Raw genomic sequence first — 20,226 nt, 5'->3', positions numbered from 1 at the left:
CCAATCAAGGAGTGACTGAAACCCTTGGGGGTGGGGAAATTGAAGCTCAGGTGCCACACCAATCCTGGCCTGGCTGGGCACTCCTGGAGCTGGGTTGTGGTTGGTGGCACTGGACACCCTGGTTGTTGGCAGACTAAACACTCAGCCACAGACTAAGCCCGGGGTCTTAATCCAGAGGTTAGAAAATACAGTAGAAACTAGAAAATAGAGCTTCATAAGCTGGGTGAGCCTCAGCGTAGTGTGGTCTAGAGCCTTTCTGGGGTAGTTAGTGCCGATAGGGCTTTTTTTAGGAGAGGATTTCTTTCCTTCTGTGGAGTGGAGCCAAGGGAGTCATCCTAGGAGCTTTCCAGAGAGTTTCTTCACGAGCTTTCTTCAGGGCATGGAGCTGGCTGGGGGGCACTGATTCATGTCCAGAGTGGCAGCCCCTCCTCCAGCCTGTCCAGCTTAGCCCGCAGTCTGCTCCCGCTACTGTCTGCTACCGGCCATGATTTGTTGGGCACCTTTGTGCCGAGCCAAGCCAGCAGAACCTGCTACCTCTGAGGGACCCGGAGAATCTGTGTCCGCTGCTTCTGTGGGGACCCCTGAGCTGTAACCATTGGTAAGCATTCCTCATTGTCTGAGAGAGTTCTGCATGCCAACATGAGCATTGAGAGTGGAATGCTGAGTCTGGCTGGGAGGAGTACTGGTAACATGGTGGTTCTGTGCTCATGTTCCTGCTCTCTGTGTTCTGGGTAAATATAGTGGCTGGGTTGAGGAGGTTCAGGTCTGCAGGGGCCTGGTATGAGAGTACTGAGCCCCCCTGGAGCCAGAGACCAGAGAGAGTGTCAGGCAGGGTCTTCAGTTCCACAGAGGCTTACACACACACAGGGGCAGGGCTCAGTCACAGTCTCACCTTCTGGCAAGCACTAGCAGTTGACAAGTCTGCCTGCAGTTTTTCTAGGCTTCACCACGCAAGCTGGCAGTTTTGTTTAGTATGCCACAGGACAGCCCAGGCTCTGGGCTCTTCCTTTCTTTAATTGAGTTGCAACTCCTTCTTCTTCATGCAATACAGTTTTCATGGCTTAGAAAATGTCTGGCAGACTGAGTGCTGGACAGCTTCTGGAGCTTCTCTTTAACACTTCTTTAACACTTTAAATCTTTTTGTCAGCTCTGAGATCCATGGCTTATGAGGGTGATCCACATTTCCACACACTGATACAAGGGCTCATTCCCACCCCAGGCTATTTGATCCCATGCCTCCCAAACATTCAGCCTGAAAGCCTGCCCTCCTCTAATTGCCTACGAAATTTGACAAATTGCTTCCTTCCATTGCTTTGAAAACTTCTGAGCTGTTATTTGTTTGTCTTGCTCTAACTTGTGTCTTCTGAGTACCCACTTTGAGAGGGCAATTTGAGCCTTGCTCTGAGCTACCCGGGTCCTCTGAAGTCCAACAAGAGTGGAGGCTCAAGGTGGAGCACAGGCACAGGTTAATCCACAGCTCCCATTAGGTCAGGGGGAGCTGCCCAGGAGAAGGAGGCAGACCAGAGTTGTCCTCCCCTCAGGTCCCCACAGTCCAGCAGAGGGGAGTTCTAAACTTGGGCTAACTTAGTAAAGCAAAGCTAACACAGTCCAGTCTTCGTTAACCCGCTTCAGCGTCTTTCTTCCCTGGAATGAGAAGTCGACCGGAGATTGTGTGTCGACCAGAAACAGTGTATAGGGGCATAGGGAGGGTGTACTGCCCTCCTATAGATGCCAACCAACTATAGGGTTTGGAACAAGGGGTGCAGAGTCATTGGGTGCAGCATAACTGCCTCAGGTCCTGGACCAGCTGCCTCTGGCCATGGGGCAGCCGAGAAGGTGCCATTGGGGATCCAGGAGGCCCTTCTCTGGCCTCCTGGTACCTGCGACTCTGAAGTACCTGCCCTGACTTAACTGATCCCTTTCTGGCTGCAGCCCTTCTCTGGCCTCCTGATCCGCACCCCATGCCCTCCCTCTTGACTGGGCAGTGCTTAACCTTAATGGGGGGTCCCCTTGTGCCCCTCTTCTGGAGCCCATCCTGGATGGGAGGAAAACCCTGGAGTCCACTGGCTCCACTCTGGCTCAACTGCAAGCTGAGGGCTCAACTGCAAGAGTCATTATCCAGGCATTCTGGGGGCATCTTGGGGGGTGAGGTGAGGGTGGATTTCATCTTGGTGGTCTGAGGGTGGCACCTAGGAGCGCAGCCCAGATCAGGCGCTGGGGGAGGTGGGAGGTAAACCAGCTTGTGGGAGAGAGGTCGAGTTCTGTACACTGCTGTCTGATCTGCCTTTGCTGACATGAGACACACATTGGAGCGCTGTGAGCAGTGAGGGAATCCCACACACGGGCAGTTGAGGGCTGGAATTTACAGCAGTCTGATTTCCAGCAGTTCTCAGCTGCAGTTCATTGCTACCCCTCTTCCTTATTTTTTTTTCCAGGTTAGTTTTCCTCCCGGTTCCAGGGGCAGATAGTCCCCTTCTCCTGTCCTTCTGCCTTCACCCTCTCTCTCCATCATTTTTCTCCAGTGTCCTCACTCCCACCTTCCTGTCCTCTCCACTCCCCATCCTGCCCCACTCCTTTCCCCACACCCACTCCTTCCCTCCTCTTCCCCTCTCTTCCACCACCTTCTTCTGCCACCACTCCTTCCTGTCCTGCCCATGTGCTTCTGTGCTGTTTCAATCTCCTTTTCTCTACTTACCTTCTTTTCTTTTTCCTTCTCTCCTATCTGGTCCCAAAAGTGCTTGCTCAAATCAAAACCAAAACAGCCCAAAATTCCAAATCCTCCTCTCATCTTCAAATCTCCCCAGATCAGGCAGTAATCATCATCAGGCATCCAGTCAAGGCCAAGGAAACCATCTCCAAAAAATGCCCTAAAAACGCTGCTGGCCCTTGAGGATATCTGCCTCCTGCCCACCTGCGTAGCCTGTCCACTGCAACTGCAATAAACGAGCAGTATAGTCCATAGTGGCCCGGTGCCCTTCCTGAGAGGTGCTCCAGTCTCAGTAATCAACGGATAAAGGAAAGGGGGAAAGAACCACTGCTGAAACCTGAGCTGAGGGGTCTGGGCACCTGGTGGTTATAGGGTGACCGGGTCTCGGAGCCGAAGGGGGGTCATACTGGAGGGTAAACAAACTCTGGGGAAGTGAAACGAGTTCGGGTAACAAAAGCAACAATTGAGAAACAATTACACTCTTGCAAATCTAACATACTCACCTGTGCATACATAAACTATTTAAACAATTGGCACAATATTCCAAACTGAAATTCACGACAAAACAGCAAAATCCCAGAGTCTTTCAAATCGTGGCCCTGATGAGGGATCTCTTTCCTGGGTACTGACCCCCTTTATTCTACTGTATTCTGTAGTTTTAGTTTACTGTATCATCTTTTTCAAACACTAAATTAATTCCACTTTTTCAAAAGGGTATTATGTACACTTCTGCTTCAAGCCTGTACACCTGCCCCTGCCTGGCCCTATACCATTCCCCCCCAGGTCCACTGCAGGTACAGCACCAAAACAGTTCACTAACTGGAACTACCTTATCTTATCCCCTGCCCCCCTGTTCACCCGCCCACGCCCCGCCAGCTCCCAGCTGCTTCTCCCACTTCTTGGCCGCGCACCGTGCGTTGCACGACGAGTCGCCGAGAGTCGCCGCCCCGCGCAAGCCACCCGGCGCTGTCTGGCGCGCATCGGCGTCGCAACGTTGCCGCGACCGCCAGGAGGGGCCGTGGCAAAGGGGCAGTGCCCTCAAAACCACAAGCCAACGCAGAGAACTGTTGCCAGCAAGCAGTGATTCAAAGGACACATGCCTGACTGCTCACACCTCAGAGCCCTCCCAGCCAAGCCAGGTAAAGGAGCAAAACAGGAGCACAGGCTAAAATGCAGCCATGTGACTGTGACAGATATGGCAATTTCCTGCAATATCCCTAAGAAGTCTTACTGAATTAAGCGTAAGTAGCTTTGCAGTCCATTGTATTAAAAATGCAAAATGTACATATCATTGTGCGATTATATGTAACTTCACTTGGGGGGGCGGGGGAGAGATGTGACCAATGTGTGGAGCTTCAAAGGCCCATTTTAAACAATGTGTCAGACAAGAAGGAACCTTTGCGACAAACAAAGCTGAGTGGATTTCCTAGGAAATACTTGGAAGGAAGTAAAATCCCACCTCCAGACCCAATCATTTGATGGGGTAGGGTAGGGTTACCAGATAGCAACTGTGAAAAAAACAGATGGGGTGAGGGGTAATAGGCGCCTATATAAGAAAAAGTCCCCAAAAACGGGACTGTCCCTTTAAACATGGGACATCTGGTCACCCTACCTATGGGGAAACCCATTGTCTGCTGATTACCTGTTACCAGAATCTGAAGATCAGCGCCCTGAGTTGCATAAAGGAGGGACTCTAAGATTCATGGGGATGTCAGAGCTAATAGCTGTTATGAACTTGTAACCACAGAAAAACCCCTTGGTGGGATTTGAAGGGCTGATCACCTGCCAGAACCCTTGTTTGAGTTGGGGGTGATCTGGTAAGCTCATTAGCATGTGTTTAGGTTCTCTGATTGTTTTAAATATGTTTTTTCTGTAATGCTCTTGCTTTAAGAATAAGGGCTTGGCTACACTTACAAATTTGCAGCGCTGCAGCAGGGTGTGAAAACACACCCTCTGCAGCGCTGCAAATTGCGGCGCTACAAAGCGCCAGTGTAGTCAAAGCCCCAGCGCTGGGAGCCGGGCTCCCAGCGCTGTCCGTTATTCCCCACAGGGAGGTGGAGTACGGACAGCGCTGGGAGAGTTTTGACTACACTTAGCGCTTCAAAGCGCTGCCGCGGCAGCGCTTTGAAATGCAAGTGTAGCCACAGCCTAAATGTATTTGTTTAGAAAGGACTCTGTGATAACTTACAGCTTCAGGGAATTATACTGTTTATAACCTCTGAGGGAAAGCAAAGTAGGCCTGCTTAGGCAGTCTGAATCGCTGGGGAACTCAGTGTAGGTAGGAAACTGTGCAGTCTGAAGAAAAAAAAAACTGGTCAGGAGGAAGAGATACTTGGGTCTCTGTCCAAGAGAGGTGGTGGCAGAGGAACCGGAAGCCTAGAGTACGGGTGACCTTGCTGGCCCACAGAGAGGGAATACAGGTGCAATTGCTCTGAACTGTGACAGTGACACCCTCATAGAGGCAGATTCTCTGCAACGTTAGCATCTGCTTTGTGCAGCGGAGTTGGGGAAAGGGAGAGAGTATCCCAGGGAGCTGATTATAGCTGCCTGGCTCTTTGCTACACCAGTTGGCCTTGGTATCCTAGGAATAACATGGAAGCTGAGGATTGCTGAAGTGCATGGTGCTCTAGACATTGCTTCTTCCCACTCCCATCCTGCCCCTCCTGGCTCCTGAGATACTCCCTGTGCAAGGGGCTGCAAGGAGGGAGGTGTAGAAGCAAGTTCCAATGGCTCTTTGCCTACTGGGGTCCCATGCCAGGGGTCCCATGCCAGCAGGGAAAGTGAAGGAGGTTTCTGAGGTTTGTGCCATTCTGCCTCAGCTATACAAGGGAGCATACAAACTGCTATGCCTCAAACTCTCCCGCCCCACATGCGTGGCCAGCCCACTGTGCTGGCCAGTATATAAGCAGGGGCGAGCCATGGCTCCACCTGCTCCCTGTCCCTCCTTTCCCCATTCCAGTGAATTGTTCCTTAGGGGGAGATCAGGGAGAAGTGACTCAGTATCACTACCTGTGCTGCCCCAGTTGGGCAAGGGTTGCAATACATGTAAATGGGGAGCTCATTTCCCCTTCCCCCTCACTGAACAGCCATATGAAACCTAGCTGAGTGTAGCCCAAATTAAATTACACTAATACTGATATAAACACTCTCTGATATTGAAGAGAATTTTGAACCTATTTAGAACTATCAAACAATTGCTTATTAATCAAAGCAAGACACAAGGGTGGCTAGGAAGCTACGTAAAATGTCCTAGAAATGAGATTTTTCTGTTGTCCATATTAATTCATACAAAAAAAAAGTTGGGGTCAACCACTTAGAGACATTGACCAACCAATGTGAGAAGTATTCCTCCAATTAAAGAGACTTATGTCAGTGTGGCAGCCCTGAGTCTGAATGTCCTTCTCTGTGTTGGTTTATGTTAGAACTGTAATGTTTTATTTTTTGTGTCTTTCCTTATGTCTGCCTGTAGTGGTGCTTTGCTAAGCAGCATTTACCGTCTGTAGCTCCAGATGGTTGCAACCAGCTATGTTGATCTAATTCCATCCATTGGCTGACTTTGGTTAAGAAACAGATGGTTCCTCCTTTTCTTACCTTTACCTCATTTTCCTATCATTTTACTTTGCCCCATGAAAAAATACCAGACCCAAGTGTTTGCCAGTTTAGCTGGATTCATTCTAATATATGTCAGCTTTACCCTTGATGCCACTGCTTGATGTAGGATTTTCTCCATACAGAGTGCTTTTGAGCCTGGTTTTCATGCTACATATGTTTTGATATCCCAGTTGTTCTTAATATATTCTCTGTGACCCACTGCAATATAACATGACTTCAAGGAAGTCAAAAGAATTGGGAAACTTTGCCTTATTTCCTATTGTTCAACTGTTCATATTTTGGCAGTTAAGTGTCAGTAGGTGTGTAAAAAGCTCTGTGATGCCAGTGCCAATACTGGTGCACAGGAGAGACTTCTTGAAGAGCACTTTACACTTTCAGTATTTTGCAAGCTGTCCATTATAACCTATTTTTTTTCTGGCATCTACGCACAAGTTGAAGGGTCCAAAATTATTTTGAGCACCGAAAGCCATCATAACAGATGGGAAAGTGTGTTGGAAACTAAGGAATTATGTATTGTATGTGCAGTGAAGGAACAGTTTACCAGTCTAGATCATCCAAATGTCTGTCTTCTTTAAGCGTACATATCTGTGGTTAGGACAAGGTGCCACTGGTAATCTGTAACCTACATTCTAACTTCCCAAAGCTAGAAGCATATGAAGTGAATTATGCTCATCCCATCCACATCCACTGATAATTTGCTGATCTTGAAACCCCACAAACCCCACATTCCTTGTTCCCACTCTTTATTCCCCCAAAACCATTTCTCACCCAGCACAATTGGACACATTCCCATTGAATTCAGTGAGAGCTGCACCTGCTTGCTGTAGGGCTAAATTTGGTCTAATCTCTTCTGCACGGAGATCCTCTAATCTCTCCTGAAACTTACCAGTGAAAGATTCCTGGACCTGTTGTCAGTTTTTTCTGTAGCAAGTGATAGCCCTTTTATCCCTACAGGACTGTGAACATAGTTTGAACTGAACTCAAATTAAAAAGAAAATAGTGTATGTACAAAGAATTTAGTGTTATGTTTTCTTTCCAACATTCAGGGTTTTATTAAGTTAAGCTAACACTAATATTTCTATATCATTTTTACTTTATTTTAGATAGACTGCATTTTCAGGAAGGGACAATATAAATTTTAAAAGAGAGGAGACCTTAAGAGGTTCATAATATAGACAAAGTTTCGATGAAAGCATAACCTACTTTTGTGGTGTGAGCCAACAATGAAAACAGTGACATGTTCAGAACAGTCTGAATCAGGGGCAGCGCTGTTAAATAGTAGAAAAAGAAAATGGAGCAAAATTAATGGTGGGCAAACCTCAAAAAATTTAGCAGTTCCAGACTCCTAATTCCTAATGCTTTTGGTTAGGATAAAAATATTATGAGAAAAGCCTTTCAGTATTTCTACTTCCATAGTCATGGACAGAAAGAGAAAATGCAGAGGTGGGTCAAAATAAAAAATGTTATGGAAAGAAGTTCTCAGCTTTTTTGAACTTCAAAAGAAGTTAAAAGGTTTTGTGCAAGCTTTAGCTAAAGGTTTATTTTATTCAAACTCGTTCTTCCATCCTCAGGTTAGAGAGAGAGAGAGAGGGGAGAATGAATGCTCACTCTTTGGGCTTCTAGTAAGTTGTCTCTTTGACAGGAGCCAAGATGAGTTTCATATGGACAAGTGAGTAGGATGTTGGAAACCTTTTTTTTTGGTTTTGTTTTTTGTTTTGTTTTGTTTTTTGGACCTCTGTGCATAAATTCTGTGAATAACGCTTCAAGAGTTAGATTTATTTTTTGGTTAATGTATTTGGTTGCCAAATTGGGACATAAGAAGTGGTGGCCTTCTATTCAAGGGTGAATTTCACCCCATATGGACAGAGCCTTAATACGCCTTATGTTGATATATGCTGTATATTGTGAGATTTCACATTGTTTTCTGTGCTGTTAGCGGTAAAACATTATTAATATACCACATCTACTACTAAAATATAGTACTCAATTGTAACTTGGCCCCAAGTATGTAACTAAAAGTTATTTTTCCAGTCTAAATGTCAAAAACAGAAAAGAAAAATCATAACTTTTGAGAATGTAAAGAATACTCTAGACCACACTGATAAAAAGGAAGACTAGGTTTATGAGCAATGATGTCTGTCTGTCTGTAGATCTTTAGGTAGATGTAGAGATATGGATAACTAAAATGAAAAAGGGCAGTGAAATCAGATAATTGACCATAAGCATTTTTTAAATTGTCTTTTCTTTCCCTCCTCAGTTTGTTGTGACAATGTTTTGGAGCCTCTATATTTATGACAGAGAAGTTGTTTACCCAAAACTTCTTGATAATTTTATACCATCTTGGCTGAATCATGGAATGGTGAGTATAGTAACACATGCACTTTCTTGTGTAACCAAAGCTGTTACGAGACTGGTTTCACCATGTAATCGTTCATGCATGTCTTGTATTAATGTCTGTAAAATTCTGATGAAAGAGCACATGATAAGGAAGAAAGTTGAGCAAATATAAAATCTGTACATACTTTAGTCCCTTATTCTACTCTCAGAATGGACTCCTGCATCTGCCTGGAACCTCCACACAGAAGTCAGTGAACCGGGAGGCCAGAACTGGTATAAGTCAGCATAGTTTATGGCACTATGCAGATTTCTACTAGCTGAGAATGTTGCCCTTACTGGTCAAAGCGTATGATTATTAGGCCTATTGAAGGAATCAGTATGATTATATCACTGTAATTTGTGATGAAACCTGTTTTAACAAAAATGCTGGAAAGTGAGAGAAGCTTGTTCAAGAAATTAAATTAATTTCCGTGGGCCATAGGCACCCTTATGTATGGTTAAAAAACAAACAAAAGTGCTAGCTACCTAAGTATGCCAAAACTGTGTAGCAGAACCTACGTTAGCGGACATGTGTGTGGTTTTTAAAAAATGCTATTGGAGAAAAAATGGTGTATCTGCCACAGTACAAGGGGCATATCTTTGTCCCAGCCCCTTTTCAAGAGGCAGTGCTATGCCTCTGAAATAGTAGGATATTCTTGCCAGCCTTCAACTAATGTGGCATTTTGTGGATGAAGAAAAGCATTTGATTAAGAGCCCACTTTGTTTCCAGGCGCTTACTGCAGTACATGCAATACTGAGCTCACAGATTTCATGCTTGTTTCACACATCTTGTCTGACTGGGCCTGTGTGAGATATTTTATTATACCTTTCTGTTGGCATCAGAGCATGGCAAACCATTTGGCACTGTTAATCTGTAGCTACAACAGAGGCCATCCTTCAAGGAGTATGCACCACATGGCCAGAGCAGATCAGAACTGCTCACAAACGTTGATCTTGATTAATTGTTTCATGTTCCTGGGGTGTACGCAAACTGGCTATAGTTATTTATTGTTTCCCTGTGTGTATAGGGAGCAGCCTGGGAATCACTACTGCTAACTGAGCTGTAACTTCTGCCAGATACTTTGCCATGTTATATGCTGGTTTTAGAGGGAACGATATGATGTAACATGCTCTCTTGCTGGTGGATCTTCCCGTGTCTGTTCAGACCTCCCCCTGTCAATTCTGAAGTCATCCACTAAGCACTCACAAAGGCTGCCAAGCTGTACATAAATTCATATTTTCCACGCAGCATCATGCCAACTCTGAGGACATTCCTCCCAGGTGATGTTCTCCATACTGAAAATGCCTCACTTGTGACATTTTTTCATGGACCTCCATTGTGAAGCAGATGATAATGGAAGGCCCTGTGTATTCAGGAAGTCTTATCATCCAGACCACAAACCTGAAGGGCAATTCAAGCCCATGTTGTTGTGAAGAAATGTAGATTTGCTGAAACATGTGAAGAGGGGTTTTGTTTAAAATCTTTGCACATTGTAGCATTTGCTGAAATGAACTGCATGCAAACATCTGGGACATTTTTAATTTTCAACTTTAAGTATCGTAGAAGGCACTTTTGAACGTCTTTTGTGAAGGAATTGTTTGCCTTGTCAGTCTCTATTTATCCAAGTGTTACTTTGGCTGGGTCACAAGGGAGACTTCTTGCTGTTGGGCTTTTCACCATCTTTTAATCTAATTTTATCTGATGTTTTACCCATTACATTATCTTCACCGGCTTTCATTCTAATTCATTCTGATGAGTTGCCTATCAGAATATGAGGTTTGGGGGATTTTCCTCTGGAGAGAAATACCTTCTGCTCTTAAAGTACCCTCAGTATATTAGCACTTTATTTATGAGTCTATGAGCAGGCCTATTGTTTTGACATGGGAGGTTTTAGGAAGTGTCATGGAGGTGTTTTTGGTGAAAAGGGCAGAAGTCGTGGCAATATAGTTTAGAAAAGTCAGAAGTTAGAGGCATTATTTTGTACCCAAATTAAAGTTTATTCTCCCAATTTTTAGTACATTTTGATAACTTTTGAAGACAAGAGTTGCTTTATTGGAACCGTGCTTTATAAACCAAAGCCCGTAGAGAAGACTTACGACCCCAAAGGAATTAAATCTGTCAGTGAAAGTCCAATAGAGAACAGTTGATGAGTTCCTGCTCTCTATTGGCCTCCCATTCAGTCCAGTGGCACAGCACTCAATGCTCAACAGCTGCCTCAAGTGTTAACAACTATAGCTGGTTGGGAAATGCTTTGAAACTAAACCATTTGCAGTTTAGGGGCAGGGGTTTGTCTTATGATGAGAGAGAGTCAATCAAAATGAAAATTTTCCACATATACGAAAAATTGTTTGGTCGAAAAGCCATTTTTGTTGTTGTTTTGACAATATTCTGACAACTCTAATTAACTCCCAGTTAACATCCTATCAACCCACCCTTCAACTTGCAAAAATTCTTTATTGGGAAAAGTTATGGATATGTTGCTGTTTCTTTTAAACAGGAGCAATCATGAAATCTATGGTTACCTTGGTAACCACATAGGGAATCAACCCTGATTAATTATGATCAGTAGTAGTATGGGCATATATCCAAATATTTGAGGATATTCTTATTTTAGATCCTAATTAGAGGAAGCTGGGGGATCTTCCTTGGTGCAGCCCTAAAGAGGGAACAGGAATTGATCACTGCTTCTTCTTATGCTAGTCCTACCTGGGGTTTTTAGGCCAGACAGAAATAACTGCATGTAACTCAAGGAGGGCCTGTTGATGCCTTCTGACAACAATAAAATGCATCTATAATTTATTTTGGAGCGGTGGTAGCAGAGCCTAAGATGAGGTTGGAGCTTTCATCCTCTTATAAGTCTAATTTTTCATTCTCTTTGTATCTTCCCCCAAAATAAACTGATTTCCCCTGACATTTTTTGGGCAGCCTCTCATTCCAGAGTAGATTTCGTTTCCCCCTCCCACCCCCACCCCAGAATATTACCAAATATCAGAATAGGAATAGTGTTTTGCAAATATACCTGTCTTTCAAATTGTAAACATTTTCCTGACTGGCTTGGCCTACAGACTCTCCATTTGTTTTGTTTCCCTTTGTCTTGCTGAGACTGTTAAGGCTTTTTTGGGGGCGGGAGAGGTTAACGGATGAGTGGGGGTGAGAGGTGACAGGCCCAATGGGGAAGAATTACAAAAATATGTAACAAATAGCTTCATAATCAAATAAACAGCACAGCAGGATAGGCAGAAAAAGGGTCAAGTAAGAGCCTATTAAAGCAGGGATAGAAGTTGAAACCTTGGGGAAGGCCTTGAGAGGAAGGAGGAGTGTTTTCTCTGTCCAAGTCCAGGCCAGAGGGACTGGAAACTAGTGGTATTGGTCAGTGGTGCTGAAACAATTTTATAGTGGGGATGCTGAAGGTGGAAACCATGTATTTGGGTTGTTGTTACCACTTCAAGCCGGGAGTGCAGTAGTACTCCCAGCACCCCAAGTTCCAGCACCGATGGTATTTCTATACTGGTTAAAGAGACTTCGTGAGTGAGAGATAGTTTGCTCTTTCACTATCATTTCTTTTGCTCTTTTTTTTGAATTTTTGGAACCGTCTGAAGAAAGCCTGAGTCCTGACTCTGTGCATTGGGTCAGGAGGAAATGCTCTGTGTAGATCTGTGTGGGCCTCTAAGTGTTAGGTTACAATATTTTGTGTCTCTCCTCTCCCTCCCCCCCATTTTCCTGTTATCTGCAGCTACAACGTGTCTCGGCCATACAGAGCAATTTTCATGTGTACACAATGCAGTCTAGCTAACACTATTTCTGAACAATTCTTCGCCCTTTAAAGTAAACAAATGTTAGACTGTCTAGAAATGAATGTTTATGAGAAACAGCCAATAAATATCTCACTGTTAAATAATCAGTCACCAACCCAACCTCATTGTTGTCCCTGAAATTTTCTGTGATCAAAGTAACAAATTACTAGAAGATTATAATATTATAATTCTATCAAGGGATTTAAATTTTTCATTTACTAGAACACTAAACATATATAATACCTTTACTCTCTACAAAAAACATCTAGATGTGTTATATGGTACAGAATATAATTAATACATATAAACTTGCAAGGCTAAGTACTGTATGCTTATAAAAGTCCACAACATCATACGCTGATTAACAGCAGTTAGTTCACTCACTCATAACAAATATTCTTCTATTCCACCAACACATCACATTATTAGAACTTGTATAGAATTCAGACACAATTTAATGTAACCTGGAACTGTATTTCTTTAAAACAAATACAAACATCTAATAAACAATATATAAAATCATATACACCTCTACCTCGATAGAACGCTGTCCTTGGGAGCCAAAAAATCTTACCGGGTTATAGGTGAAACTGTGTTGTATTGAACTTGCTTTGATCCACCCGAGTGCACAGCCCCCCTCCCCCACACCCTCCCGGAGCGCTGCTTTACCGTGTTATATCCGAATTCGTGTTATATCAGGTGGCGTTATATCGAGGTAGCGGTGTATATCCAGCAGCATATTTCCATTGCAGAACAGAGCAAGGGAACAAAATTAAGTCTGGGTAGGCAGAAGTGAAGTGCAGTGATAGTGAATGATGAAGGATTTACATGGAGAACCTATTCATTGTGTCCAAATGTTTGGCTTTTAAAAGATGAAGAATTTTTTAAAGGGAAGTGTTATCAACTGTTGTTAGATATTAGCTAGATTCCACTGAAACACACTTAACATTAACCTGTTTTTAACAATTTATTTTTAATAAAATATGCTATTTCAGGACACTTTACACTTAAATATAATTCAAAGTAACTATATTTTTAAGAGCAGACAAGGTAAGTGAGATATCTTTTATTGGACCAGTTTCTGTTCATGGAGTGGACAAATAAATTTTAAGAACAATTGAAAACAATGGCAATATAATGTTTCTTTAAACTGACACTGTAAATTAAAACAGGAAGAAATAGTAACTGGACCATATTCGGTTGCCTGAAATAGCTCCATGCTATTTGACATATTTAGTACAGTATTTGATTTGCTCTTCTCTAAACAGTAATAATCCTTATATTGATGCTTACATCACATACTATGGTGTAAAGAGGCCAGAGTATCTAGATTGAGTAAAGTATGTATGATTTTTGTTATACACAGAAATTTGTGTAAGACAAAACAAAGAACTGACATGAAATAGTGATTTCACTGAAGTCAATGCCATTGAATTTAGTGAGCTAGGATTTGACCTGTTTCATTTAGTGAAGTGAATGCCACCCCTAAATAACTCAGGTTGAGTATATAGTTGTGTAAACCACAGGCTACATCTTCATTTTATACTGAGCAGATTATCTGAGAACAATGTGATTACATCAAGCAATACCTGTTTATAAATCGTTAACCAGGTGGGCTTATTTCCTCTCTTTATCAAATGTTTTGTAATTTTAGCAGACTGCACAACTGAACACAGCCTTGCTAGTTTGGTTGAATTAGTTCTAAAACTGAATCCCTTCATCAGACAAGTTGTTATTCAAGTCTTTGCTGTAGGGTCCTTTGCTCTGGATATACTTTGTGTTTTTTCTCTTACATCACCAAAGATCCGTATTGTTTTAAAAGTGCTTCAACCTCATGACTCTCACTATGTCATTGCTCAGTTCTGTGGGCCCACTTTCTAATAACTCGCTTTCAGACTTGGATCTCCAGTAATTGTTATACCAATATAATAAAAACCAGCAGGATCTTATTAAGAGGGATAAGGCAAAGATGCCACATTTATTGTAAATACCATAACAAAACAAAAAACAATGTTTTTCTACTTGTTTCTATTACTACTTATTCCTTATACACACACACACACATATTCATTCACACAATCATTCATTCAGGTTCTGTATAGATGTTATAGTTACCAGCCTAGATGTTGCTCATGCCAAGTTACTGGCCAGGTATCTTGGTCATGAGGATGGAGCCGAGTCTGTGTCAGATGCATCTGATGCTCCTGGAGGTTGGTATCAGAACCATAGACTCAAAGTCCTCAGTCTTTAGAGTCCAGTTTTATAGGAATTTATTCCTATGTCAGTTCATGAGAGTTGCTTCATTTTGCTGTTGCTAAATCAATCAGCAGATGGCTGGCTCCATGTTAATAGGTGTTTTGTTTTTCCTTCCTTTGAGGTGTGGTGGGTGGATTCCAGTTTGCCCTCTGGGGGTCATCTGGTTGATCCCACTTGACACCTTCTTCAGCCGACACTGAATTCTTCAGGCTGGTGACTCCCTAACCATTCAGTCACATACATTCTCTATCTTAATCACATCTATTTCACTGTCTCTTTACTTTTTGGGGTGTTACCAATTTATGTGAGACTCCCTGTCTTTTAACAAGCAAAGATAAAGTGAGATGAAAACTTACAGAGGGTGGGGGTCTCTATCTATACACTATAACAGCTACTGTTTTGGCTTACCTAGAGATAATTAATGTTTAACAAGTTTTATACAAAGTATTTCTTTGAGCTTAACAAGTTTTATACCAAGTATCTCTTTGAGCAGGCTTTACACAGACACAGCTGGTGGCTTGCAGGTTAGAGGCTAAATGCTGGGAATCACAAATTTACTTCTAACATAAATCTTAAGTTATAAAGTATCAATTAACAATAAATTATTTCTAACAATAAATCATTTTTCATATAAACCATGTTCATTTTTCATATAAACCATGCTCAATATAAACCTTCTTTAATATCCCTACATAATCTTAAGTATTGTTAATTAAAAAATAAGCTTCAGTTACTTTAAACTGTTGTGTCATTGGTCCTGGGTAAAATTTATGTCATATTGTGGCTACATGTCAGCGGTGGATGAAGTGACACATGTATATTTCTAGGACTTGTCTTCACTGCATACATTCTTAGCTTGAGTTTTAACTCTAGGTTTGTCCCTAACTCAACTCCCATCCACATACACAAACATCTAACTCAAGTTAACATCTGGCTAGGTCCTTTAAACTAGATCTGGCTGGCCTGGAAGGGATGGGAGGGGCAAAGCTTGAATGCTGCTGTAGGTTGAGCTAGTAATGCAGTGAGGATGCAGCAGTTCAAGTTACAAGTCATCAAATGCTAATCCAATCACTTTGCTAATCCAATCAGTCTGCTAATCCAATTATGCCATGTAGCTCCACTGTTGTTTTGCAGTGTCCTTACTCTCGTTCCGCTCACTTGAGCTACTTCAGGTGAAGTAATTCAAGTGTTCTAATTCAAGCTCAGTTACAATGAAAACAAATTCTTAGGTCTGGTCTACACTTTCAAATCAGACCAACCTAGTAATGCAACTGGACTGTGAAAAATGTCATGCCCTGTATGACATACTTAGGTCAACCTAACTCCCAGTATAGATGCAACTATGTCGATGGAAGAATTCTTGCTGCCTCTTGCAGGGTTGTATTAAGTACACTGACGGAAATACCACTTTCACTGATGTAAGAAGCTTCTGCGCTGTGGCACTATAACAGTACAACTACCAGCTATGCTGCTGTAGCGTAGACATACCCTTAAACATTGAGTCTCATCCTGACAGGTTGTAAGGCGATGTAAAGTGTCCTCAATTCTCATTGGCTTCATTTAGAGCTGACGACACTCAGTGCCTACCACATGTACAACACGCACTCTAATAGTAATTATAATAATGCAGTACTTTACACTTACACAGCAACATGTTAGCAGGCCTGCATATAGAATTTATCCAAGTTATCACACGGTTTGCACAAGAATCCGTGTTCATTTCTAACTGAGAACATCCCAGATTCTTAAAATAATGTTTAAATATATATATAAATATTTTCTAGGAATCTGGGATGTTTTCGGTTACGTGTGTGCATGTGTGTATATATATTTGAATCAATTTAATTTGTGGCAAGGAAGATAACACAGAGTAGTAAAACTTTTATTACTGAACTGTTTAATGGGTTCAAAGATCAGAAATGATGAGCTATCAATATGAAAATACAGAGGAGAGAATCTTGTGGGAAATATGGGCTGCCTTTACGGTGCTGGAAAGTTGATTATTGTATGGATCATGTATCAGTGTAGTTTTTAATATGATATTTTCCTTTTTTTATGTTGCTTATTCTTTGATGATGTTTACTGAAAACAAAAGGATTATTAGAAAGACCTCTTAGCTCACTTTGGTTTAAGTGGAAGCATACATGCCAAAAAGGGACATGTAGGAGACATGGAAATGAATTATGGAGCGGAGCATGTCCCAAATGATACATTTCCAGCCTCTCTTACAGATTCTCTCCCCTCTTCATTATTGTCAGCTCAAATTAAAGATTCAGACAATTGAAGAGTGGGATGGATCCAGTGCTCTGATGTGTCCTGTTATTACTTTTTGTAACAAACACATCTTACAGATCTAGTGAATTTGGAGAAGCAGAGGACTAATGCCAGAAGAAAGCGTTGATACTCAATTTTCTTTTTCATTCAAGAATGATTCAGGCCAATGCAGAAATAGGGAAGCCACATGAAAGATGCTTTGGATCAAAGCTCATTGTGACCTGGCCTGTATAGATCAGGTAAAAGTTATTTACAAACCTACAGTTCCTTAGTCACTCCATCAGGAGCTCAGAATCAGGCCAGTTGCTCAATGAGTCTTTGTGAGGAACAACTAAGGAGACGACCCATGTTTTTTTGTTTCATCCATATTGTCTCTAACTAGCATGCTGCCCCCTGTCCCTTTGCAGACAGGCTCTAGTAGAAGACTGTGGACTAAAGTTCATTTAACAATTCATACTGCTTCTTGTACAAGAACACCCCATTTATGGGCCATTTAATTCAATACCCCCATAGCTGCTAACATCTGACAGGCTTGCTGGAAGTGAATTGTAATGTAGTCTCTCTGCTCGATTGATATCTAAATCCATGGTAAGCATCTCAAGGATCCTTCAGTTTAATTGAGCTCTCTTTTTATATATATCTATAAAAAACATCAGAGTCTGATTATAAAGATTCAGAAACGGGATCTTTAATTAATGTTTCAGAGTGTAGACACTTGCCTATGACATTAATTGAAAGGTTTACTGATAGAAAGCACAGTAAGTATACAATTTACTAATGAACCCTGTTTCACGCAGAATAAATATCCATTACTTGAACAGCTGTCTAAACGATGGAATACCAAATAAGTAGACATCACTTGTGGGCTCAGGACATTTAACTAGAACACTGAAAATAACTTTCCTGGCTTTGAACACTTCTTGCATGTTCATGCTGTGGTTATGCTACATCTTCTGATATATCTCTTCATTATCTGCCATTCCCACAACTGGAACATGAATACAGTGGTATCAATTATCCACACACACTGGGAAGAAAAACAGCAATAACATAAAAACTTATCTTGGTTTTCTGTTACTTGTGTGGAGTGCTTGGAAACTGGATGTATGTCAGAACTTGTGTCAGCATAGCATCCAGAAACTGAGAGGCACCTGGATAAAAAATGCTGGATTATGAGAGTGACAACCCCTGACATTCTGAAAAAAGACCCTTTACCTAATACAAAAAAGCACAAGCCATTTTCTGTAAAATTAGGATTTGTGCCTTAACAATACTATGCACCTGCCAAGTGAGTTTACTCATTGTAGTGTAGGTCTGAGATAGCACTCCTTGCTGAACATATGTGTTGGGTGCTCCTGATTATCAGTCATTTCCAGTTAGTGCATTTGTGGTCTACAGGAAACACACACAGCCTCCTCCAAGACTTACAAAAGAAACTACAGTATAACGATGACCGGTCTCTGTGACAGAATGCACCTCTGTATTCACTCCCTACTAGGGATGTAAAATGTTAACCGGTTAACCGATAAGCATTAGGCTTACTTGTTAACCGACATTAACTATTAACCCCATGCTGCGCTGGCTGGACCCCGGCCCTGCCGGACAGACCCGTCTGTGACACGCTGGACCTCAGCCACACAGGCTGGACCTCGGAGCTCAGCTGCGCCACACCAGACCCCAGCCGCACTGGCCAGCCAACCGGCCCTGGCCCCAACCGGCTGGCCAGCCAGCTGAACCCAGCCCAACAGCCGGCCAACTGGCCCCAAGAGCAACCCTGGACCCTCTCCCTTTAATCAGTTAACTGTTTAAACAATAGACAAGCTGACGCCTCTAGCCAGGTGTCACCAAAGCTGATGGTCAATCACCTATCAAGTGACCATCCTTTGGCAAGGAAGGGGAGCAGGAACAAACAGATTTGCATCTTAGCAAAACAACAGCATGGAACCTCTTTCGCTAACAACTCCTTTGTCTCCATCATTACAGTGGGAATGAACTTTATCTAGGGGTAACCCTCAGGAAAATGCATTTCACAGGGTGACTGAACTATAAAAGCGAGGGGCAAGAACACACCAAGTTCTCTCTCCCTATCCATCTTTCTCTCTTTCACCTAAGGCGACAAAAGAAACACCCGTTGGATTTTGGAAGCAGATTCTGACCTGGGAATTTGGTCAGCAATGTTATTGAGAACATATGGTAAGGGACTTCTCTTTGAACCTAGTCTAGTTAGTTATGTTTTAGTAGTAGGAAGTGTTTTATCTTTATTTCTCTTGTAACCATTTCTGACTTTGATGCCTTATACTAGTACCCACTTAAAACCTATCTTCTTGTAGTTAAATAAACTAGTTTTATTCTTTAATCAAAACTAATCCAGTGTTTTGTTCAACTGGGCTGTGGGGTAACTTCATTTAAAGTAGCAGACTGTTGAATATTGATCCTCTTAGAGGGGCAACAGACCTAAAATCTCTGAACTGTCCAGGACACTGGAGAACACACATTTTGGGAAAATTTGGGATTGGGACTTCGGTCACCCTGCAAATGGTAACCAAGGCTGGTGAAAGCCAGAGTATGACTGGAGTATGCTGGCAGGCAACAGCTATACACAGACACTCAAGGTCTGACCTGCATGCTGTTTGTGAGAAGCCCAGGTTGGAAGCTACAGCAGCAAAGCATTGTGAGGCACCCCAGGTTGCAGGGCAAGGGTGACACACTGCCTTACTGGTCTGGCTTGCACCCTGGAATGTCATAATCTCTCATAAAATGCACTTGATTTCTTAATGTCAGTTGAATGTTCCTAGATCTGATCCCCACTGAAAAGAAGTATTATTACAAGTTAAAAGTTTGTATTAAGTTGAACTCCCCATGTCAGATCATTTTTGTGCAAGCCACCTATCACTACCCACACGGGAACGTAACTCATTCTGGCAGGAAACAGGGATGAAGGCAAGAAATGTGACCAGCAAGGGAAAGAAAGGAAGGGAAAAGCAAGGAGAATAGAATGAGAGAGATGTCAGGGAGGGACAGCCGACTATGATGGAAAGACAGGCAGGGGAGGTGCATCTGATCGGGGGGAACAGGGACAGATCACAAAACAAAAAGCAGATGTTGCTCCAGCTTGTGACAAAAAATAAATAAATGAAAGGCAAGGGAATGAAAATGGGAGCAGAAAACAGTGTAGACAACAGGAAGAGAGAAAGACAAAATGGTGA

At 42.5% G+C, this 20,226-nt stretch overlaps 1 protein-coding gene across 9 annotated transcripts in view; it reads left to right on the top strand.

Moving 5' to 3' along the window:
• AIG1 (androgen induced 1) overlaps positions 1–20,226 on the top strand; it is a 197,610-nt gene that overhangs the window by 70,424 nt on the left and 106,960 nt on the right. For 5 of the 9 annotated variants that reach the window (XM_039530648.1, XM_039530651.1, XM_039530652.1 and 2 more), the window contains exon 3: positions 8,577–8,678. In XM_039530648.1, coding sequence (XP_039386582.1) covers positions 8,577–8,678 — 102 coding nt within the window. Of the gene's footprint in view, positions 1–7,890; positions 7,989–8,576; positions 8,679–19,132; positions 19,214–20,226 lie in introns of those variants that run through there. The other 4 variants (XR_005596263.1, XR_005596262.1, XR_005596264.1 and 1 more) reach the window with 3 other exon arrangements.

The sequence above is a fragment of the Mauremys reevesii genome, linkage group 3 (genome assembly GCF_016161935.1).
Source record: "Mauremys reevesii isolate NIE-2019 linkage group 3, ASM1616193v1, whole genome shotgun sequence".
Lineage (NCBI taxonomy): Eukaryota > Metazoa > Chordata > Testudines > Geoemydidae > Mauremys > Mauremys reevesii.
This window is presented reverse-complemented; position numbering and strand designations above follow the sequence as displayed.